This window comes from Littorina saxatilis, linkage group LG12, assembly GCF_037325665.1.
Source record: "Littorina saxatilis isolate snail1 linkage group LG12, US_GU_Lsax_2.0, whole genome shotgun sequence".
NCBI classification, from domain to species: Eukaryota; Metazoa; Mollusca; class Gastropoda; order Littorinimorpha; family Littorinidae; genus Littorina; species Littorina saxatilis.
In genome coordinates this window covers 76,488,385-76,496,167 of record NC_090256.1, presented here as the reverse complement: position 1 = coordinate 76,496,167, position 7,783 = coordinate 76,488,385, and the positions used below count along the sequence as shown (strand labels likewise).

The window sequence follows — 7,783 nt, the reverse complement described above, 5'->3', positions numbered from 1 at the left end:
TTATGAGTGGTGAAAGACCCACATCATCTGGACTGTGTAGTCCTAAGTGTGATCTGGTGACACGCATTTAGATATATATATATGATACATCATACATCACAGAATTTTACAAACACATACACAGAAACACACAGGCATAGTTATGTTTCTGCCAACCAAAAGGAAAATAGTTTGACAACTGAAGCATTTCAGCTGCAAGTTTAAATACACAAACAGCTTAGTGAACACAAACAGTAAGCATAACTTATCATCATTCAACATTTAACAGCAACAATAGCAAACAAGAAGAAGACAGCAACAACAAAAAACTCATTTTTAACAACATTGCACAAAAAAGCAATATTACAGTACTTAAAAAGCCACATACACAGCATCAATACAAACTGCCTCTTCGGATTGTTCACTAACTCTTAAACTACATGTAGTTGTAGAATTTAATCCCCCAAAATGGCAATACTGTCAAAGACTGAAGGAGGGGCACAATGTTTTTTCTTCAAAAAGAGCGAGCTTCAATTTGGTATTGTACCTGTGACTGCTTCCTCTCTGGACACCCCCCCCCCTCACACACACACACTGTGGTACTTTGTGGCTCTGCAACCTCTCAAATCATTTTATGATTTAATTTAGTTCATTCATGTCCATGCTGTTTTTTCCTCCCTTCTACGGAAGTCAATCAGTCCGTTCACATTCATCCCACTGAAATTTACAGAACAGCACCTAATCACAGACCTCCCTGAAACACACAAGCTGCTGAATCTGGTCCGAAGAAAATACTTCACTTAGAGTACAAGAAGAAAGTCTCCAAGGCCAGCAGAATGTTTTCAAGCATAACAAACACACAACCACCCAGACCCACATACTGGAGATGTGTAGATATTCTTGGCCTGCCAGGTAAAACACAGCAAGCAGAAGCATTTATAAACATCATCATATGTAACAGAATTTAGTGAGTACTGACTTTTGGGCGACAGTCAAACATTTGTCCTATCTTTTCTTTCAAGGAATCACGTTTCGAGAGCACCAAAGCAAAGAATTGCCTTTAGTTTGGTAGAGTTGATTTTCAAGTTGCATCAAAGCACTCTTCAACATCGTCGTAGCAAACCAGTTCTCTGTCAATCCCAAGCTGCTGCACCAGCTGGGTTAGGGAAGGTCGTGGATCAGGGGTCAACTGGTGAAGGTCAAGGACAGCTTCTTGACAGACTGAACGCCACTTGTCTATCAGTCCTTGAAGGTGGTGCAGGTCATTCTGCACACAGATCAAACCAAAGGTGTTCAATGAACTGGATACATGTGTGCCCTCTGTTCTAATCACACTGTTCAAATCACACAAGTGCATGACTAGTTAGGCCACACAAAAAAGTTGTATGTTTCTGGTCACCCGACCCTACCTAGTTTTTTCCCGCCGACCCTAGACTTTTTTTTATTGCATTTGTAAAAAAAAATAAAAAGCGTCAAAACAAAAGTAACAGACGGCAGACGACACAAGGGGGATAACCCCGCATCCCTTTTGTCTCATTTGTTTTGTAATGTGTTGTCTTTCTCTTTGTATAGTAAGTCCAGTCTCTTTGCGTCACTGTATAGTTATTTTCTACCCTGACCAAAAAACAAAAAAAAACAAAAAAATCCCAACCTACCTACCCTATTTTTTGTAGCCATGTTACCAGAAACATACAACTTTTTTTGGGGGGGGCCTTATACAAGTTTGTTCTAACTAGCGTTTGTTAGTATATAAATTATGCAGACCTTGTAAAAAAGAAAAAGGAAAAAAAGAAAAAGGAAAAAAAGAGAGCAGACAAACGCAAGTTCATACATTCACTATCAAAGTTAAAAACACAATTTAATGCCTGTGTACATGTATGCATGCTGCCCTCCTTTACACAAACAAACAGAACTCCCAACACACATTTACAGTGAAACCCCTCTGAAAAAATTACTTCTGAAAACGGCAGGAGTCTTAAAACGCTAAATGTACAGAGGTTATGAACAGAAAGTCAGAAAACAGGGTCTGAAAAGGTCTTAAATTGGGGGGGGGGGGGGGGGGGTTTTAAAAGGGGGGTTTCACTGTACCATGTTCAGACGCAAAAACACTGACACTTTGCACTAAGCAACTAGGACAGAACCTACCTTTGCTCTGTAGGTCTTGACCATGCTGAGTTTCCTGAGCACTTCTCCACGTTCGGTCAGTTTTGCCTTCAGCTGCTTCTTGCATCCGACAAGCTCTTCAGAGTTCTCTAACACTCCGCTCTTTCGGGGCTTTGTATTCCCACCACTATGAGTATGACTAGTACTGTGACTCACACTATCTTCAGGGCTGCCAGTGTCCTCACTCACAGGCAGTATCTGCTTGTTTGATGCATTTGACGAAGCAGATGAGTTACCTAACCTTGAATGCGAAGTCTGCTGTAAGACAATACTGGAAGAATGTTCAGCACTGGAACTCGTGCTTAAATCTCCAATTGAAGCGCGAGACACACTTTCCTGTTTCCTGTCAGCATTTGAGGAACTTTTATTAGGCGTACTCCACGGACTGCCTCCACTTGTTTTCTGTCTTTTCTCCACACTGTCTTCTTCAGTTCTCTGATGAAATTCATTCCCCAAAGCATCACAAACATTTTCTCCATTTTTCTGGTTCTTTTGATTCTGTGTACAATTAGCATTAGCAATACACACCGAGTCCCTATCTTCACTTTCCTTGCTACTCAGAGTCCCATGAACACAGACACCACCACTGACAGCTGTGGTCTCTACTAAACTGTCTGAAATGTTCAAACTCTCCACAGAATGCTTGCACATGTAGGAAGCTTCTGCTAAAATATTTCTGGGGTGGGGCAGCTTTCTCTTCAAGCCACCTGAGAGTCTGCCGCTGGTTTGATCTGAATGTTTCTGCTGCCCTAACACAGGTGTTCCTTGCTGATTCAAGATAGGAGTGCTTTGCAGTAAGGGTTCAGCAGTCCTATTGTGGCTAGAGTGAGGAGTGTTTTGCTGGCTGGCAACAGGAGTATTTTGCTGGCTGGTGAAAGGAGTGCTCTGTCGGCTGGATGGCGGAGTGGCGGGATGGTAGCGACCACACTTCTTCAGCCGCTCTTTTAGAGAAGAGCTCATCTGTAAAAAAAACAATAAAAAAAAAACACAAACATAATTACTATTTTCTTCTGATTTTGTTCTGCTTTGCTGGTTGTTAATTATTTCAGAAATACCAATTTCAGTTCTGCCTTCAGAATGTTAAATCAAAAATGACACACAAAGTGAAAATGATGTGAAAACTGACAAAAAAAAGTGATGAAGTCTAGCCACACTACACGGTCAGAGGATCAGTTGAGTGGGAGGTTAATTCCGTGATGGCGCTATAGTATTTTTTCAAACCGGTACGCAAACTTTAATGATGCAAACAGTCCAGAAAAAAACCCGGTAGGCTGGTCATTGGAACCAGTAAGAGTCAAACTCTGAGTACTGGTTTTGTTGTTTTACCAGCAAAAAACCCACGGTAGTTCAAAAATCAACCGGTAGGTCATCTTTTACGTTGCAGGAACCACTGTTGGTCATACCAGCAGCCATTTTTGTTCCGATATTTTCTCATTTCAACCGGTAAAATACCGATAATTACTGGTTAATGCCAATGCTGTAATTTGTGAATGAATTCCAGAATTTCTAAAACTTAAATGACAAATGAGTACATGAACTGATCAGCAGATACTTTCAAGATACTTGAGAAAAATATATGTCAATACACTGATTGACTTTAAAGATCTTTAAATGACATGCATGCACATTGACTTTTTTATTTACTCACCACAGAGACAGGAGTTTTCTTTGGAACCAGATTTCCATCCCCACCAGCTGTTTGACCGACAGTGACAGGTGTGCTTGGCAAAGGGCAATCAGCACCATCTTTGCCTTCACCGACTGAAGCATCTACTTTCATCTGCAAAATAAAAGAGCAAAACTGAAGCATCTTATGCACAGTGGTACCTACGATGAAAGGACACCCTAGGGACCGCATAGCAGGTGGCCTGTCATGATAGGTTTATGTTGGTAGAGATAATACTAATAGACAAATGGACCTCAGAATGGGAGGTGTCCTCTCATCGGAGGGACCACACATCGCAGGTACCACTGTATTTACTTTTAAACAGTGATGCCATCCCAAAAAAGACTGTGAAGGTGTACGCGAACAATAAACCATGGATTACTAAGGACATCAAGGCTGTCATAAATGAGAAGAAAATGAACTTTCAGGACAAAGAAAAACGAAAGAACATACAGAAGAAACTGAATACTGTGATACAGGAAGGGAAGAGACAATATAAAGAGAAAATAGAAGAAAATTTCAAGGACAACAATATGAAGAGGGTGTGGGAGGGTATGAAGATGATGAGTGGGTACACGGGTAAGAAGGGTAGTGGCAAGGGTGGCTCTGTTCCAAGTGACTATGATGTGAACGATCTCAATGCGTTTTACAAACGGTTTGACAGGCATGATTTCAGCCAGACCAGGACTGAACTGACCGATCGACTCGTGAACACTCCTATGAATGAGCAGGGCGAAATCATGTCTGTGACTGAGGAGGATGTTGTGAAACAGCTCAAGAAGTCTAATGCTAAGAAGGCAGCAGGCCCGGATGGTATTACACCAAAAGTCCTACATTTTTGTGCTGAGCAGCTTTGCTCAATTCTCACTGTGATTTTCAACATGTCTCTGTCACAGTCAAAAATCCCATCCCTTTGGAAAACATCTTGCATCGTCCCAGTTCCAAAGAAAACCCCGGTCAAAGTGATGAACGACCTGCGACCTGTAGCATTGACTTCTGCTGTCATGAAGGTTCTTGAGCGACTAGTATTAGTGAAGCTTCAGGTGCTTACCGCGGAGTTTATGGATCCGTGGCAGTTTGCCTATAGAAAGGGTAGAAGTGTTGAGGATGCCGTTTTACATGTGTTGCACAGTATCTATTCTCATCTGGATAAACCTGGAGCATGTGTTAGACTGATGTTTTTTGACTTTTCTAGCGCGTTCAATACGATACAGCCTCACCTTCTTGCTGAAAAGCTACTGAAGATGAAAATTAGCGTTCCAACTGTATTGTGGGTCACAGACTATCTGACCAACCGACCCCAGTTTGTTAGGGCTGGTACAGTACCATCTAATGGCCCGAACACAAACACCGGTGCTCCGCAGACCGCGCTATCTAGTGTACTGAATACCAACACAGGAGCTCCGCAGGGAACAGTATTGTCACCTTTTCTGTTCTCCCTGTATACTGCTGACTGCAGGAGTTCTCACGGGTCGTGCTTCATCGACAAATTTGCTGACGATACTGGACTTACAGGACAGATTACTGACGACAATGACACACACTACAGACAAGAAGTTAGCAGCTTTGTGGACTGGTGCGACGAGAATTACCTGGACTTGAACACAGGAAAAACTAAAGAAATGATTTTTGACACTAGAAGAAAAAAGGTAGCACACAAGCCTATCGTGATAGCCGGTGTTGAAGTCGAACAGGTTGAAAGCTATCGCTACCTAGGTGTAGTGATCGACAACAAGCTGTCTTGGCATGCCAACACTGACCAAATCTTGAAGAAAGCGCACACGCGCATGTACTGTCTAAGGAAGCTTAGATCGTTCTCTGTTCGCAATGACATCCTGCAAATGTTCTATCTGTCCACTGTTGGTAGCGTGTTGACATATGCATGTGTGTGCTGGGGGGGTAACCTTAGTAAACAGGATAGTGACAGGCTAGAAAAGCTAGTCAAGAAGGCTGGATCTGTTGTAGGCAGGAAGCAAGAGACCATTCAATCAGTTTGCCAGAGACGACTGACTGACCGACTGACCTCAATTTTGGCTGACGAGACACACCCACTGAAACCTGAATTTGACTCTCGACGCATTGACAGGAGTGGTAGACTGAGGGCTATGGTTGCTAGAACGTCACGTTTCCGCAATTCTTTTGTTCCCAGAGCTATCCATGCTTTCAACCAATCACATGTTAGAGGCCTCTATCATGTTTCTCTGTCATAATTATTACTGTACTCTGTTGCTGGGTTATCTGTAATGTATGTATTTTTAGTAACTGTATTACCGTAGCCCAAATGTGCGGTGTTCTAGTCGACATGTGGTGCTTTGTAAACCTTGTGTGTGCGTGGATGTGGAGGTGGACTCTTGGACGTCTTTTTGTTATTGGAATTATGGTTTTTGTTAATTTGTATTGCTGTTGCTGTTGTTGTGTGAGTGAGTTGTGAGTTGGCAGACTTGACTTGACGGATGACTGTTTGCGTTAGTGAGACTGTGTTTAGTATGCATTCTTATTCTTTTGATTGGAAATGAGTATTGTTACAACATAATTTCCATATGGATTAATAAATTTGAGTTGAGTTGAGTTGAGTTGAGGAATCCTGTGGCTGTAGTGACCAGAAGACATGAGCTGCATGCATTGCCTGATTTTTCAAAGTATTATATGCAGAAGTGTCAATATTTGAATGATTTGTAAACTGAGCTTGGTATTTTCCTTTTTTCCCTGTTTTTGTCATTTTACTTTGTCCATTTTGGAAGAGACAAAATTGACCAATGTTTTTTCCAGCTTTTGGTCTTCCGTCATAATGATGCATACATTTTGGATCTGGAATAATTGAACAATTGGCGGGTCGAACTTCCGATAGTTTTGACATGTGCAAGGTCTTCTCACAATCAATTAAGCAGATAAAGCCTGGACTCTTGGACCTATGCGTGTTTTCAATCCAGATCCAATAACTGCATGACCCTTGGTCCTCAGAGTTTGAAAACAACCCTGATTCACAGATAAGTAAATTACAGTATCATTCATCACTATTTGTCTGTACTGTACAGTGGAACCCCCCTTTTAAGACCCCCCCAATAGCTGTTTTCTCAAACGTTCTTTCATAGTTTCTGTAAATTTACCCCCGTTTTTAAGACTTCCTTTTTCTCAAGACTTTCTTTCTTTATTTGGTGTTTAACGTCGTTTTCAACCACGAAGGTTATATCGCGACGGTTTCTCAAGACTGATTTTCTCAAATTGTTTAAGGTCCTAAAAGGGGTCCGGGTTTCCACTGTATCATGTTTGTTTCGTTTTAAAGACCAACTGACCAAAATTCCTGTGAATGTTTCATTTCATCTTTTATCAAACGTTCCTGGTTGTAATTGTACGTACTATTAATACTAACCTTTTTTTTAAAGGTTATTCTTGATTTTGGAATAAGTTAGCAATTTAAGCTGTTAATCCAAGGACAAGGTGCGGACTACTCCCACCCTTCCCTATTCTTCTTTCTTTGTTCTTGTAATTTTTGTGTGCTCTAGACTCAGTCGAAGCTTAGTGACTGACTATAACTCAGTAACTGATGATTTTTAACCTTCACACAGCCATTTGTACCTGGTAATTATGTGATACAATGTTTCTACTAAAACTGCGGGTGAAGTCTTCCTACTTACCATATTTGCTGCTCAAACTGCAGTCTGCTTCAACTTTCCACTTCAAGCCTTCATTCGTATGCAGATATATTGCAGTTGAGCTCCAGACAACCGTTTTCAAGGACACTCCAGTGCAGTTGTTGTTTGTTTTCAGTGATCATGGTGGTTACGAAGCACCCCACATTACTGAAATGATGATCAAAACAGATACATGTTCGAGGTCCCAGCCACGAAAAGCAGCCGACTTGAAATTCCCGGCAGGAGAAGACAACTCTCCTTGTAGTTTGATAGAAAACAGGCAGGGGTATGAAATTATCTGTGGACCCATTGTACTCTTTTGTTTGACTTAACAGCGACAAAA

At 41.5% G+C, this 7,783-nt stretch overlaps 1 protein-coding gene across 1 annotated transcript; it reads right to left on the bottom strand.

The window, feature by feature from the left end:
• Positions 1-302: 302 nt before the first annotated feature.
• On the bottom strand, positions 303-7,672 carry LOC138982799 (serine-rich adhesin for platelets-like). The gene is made up of 4 exons (XM_070356149.1): positions 7,444-7,672; positions 3,791-3,922; positions 2,125-3,102; positions 303-1,246 (listed from the first exon to the last, which is right to left on the bottom strand). Exons 1-4 carry the CDS (start codon positions 7,444-7,446, stop codon positions 1,061-1,063), a joined length of 1,299 nt encoding a protein of 432 aa, XP_070212250.1. The 5' UTR covers positions 7,447-7,672; the 3' UTR covers positions 303-1,060.
• Positions 7,673-7,783: the final 111 nt, after the last annotated feature.

Excerpts from the sequence above, each read along its gene's own strand:
- LOC138982799 (XM_070356149.1), bottom strand. Across the intron at positions 3,103-3,790 it reads AGAAAACTCCTGTCTCTGTG|ATGAGCTCTTCTCTAAAAGA; the intron begins GTGAGTAAATAA and ends TTTTTTTTACAG. Across the intron at positions 1,247-2,124 it reads TCAAGACCTACAGAGCAAAG|AATGACCTGCACCACCTTCA; the intron begins GTAGGTTCTGTC and ends ATCTGTGTGCAG.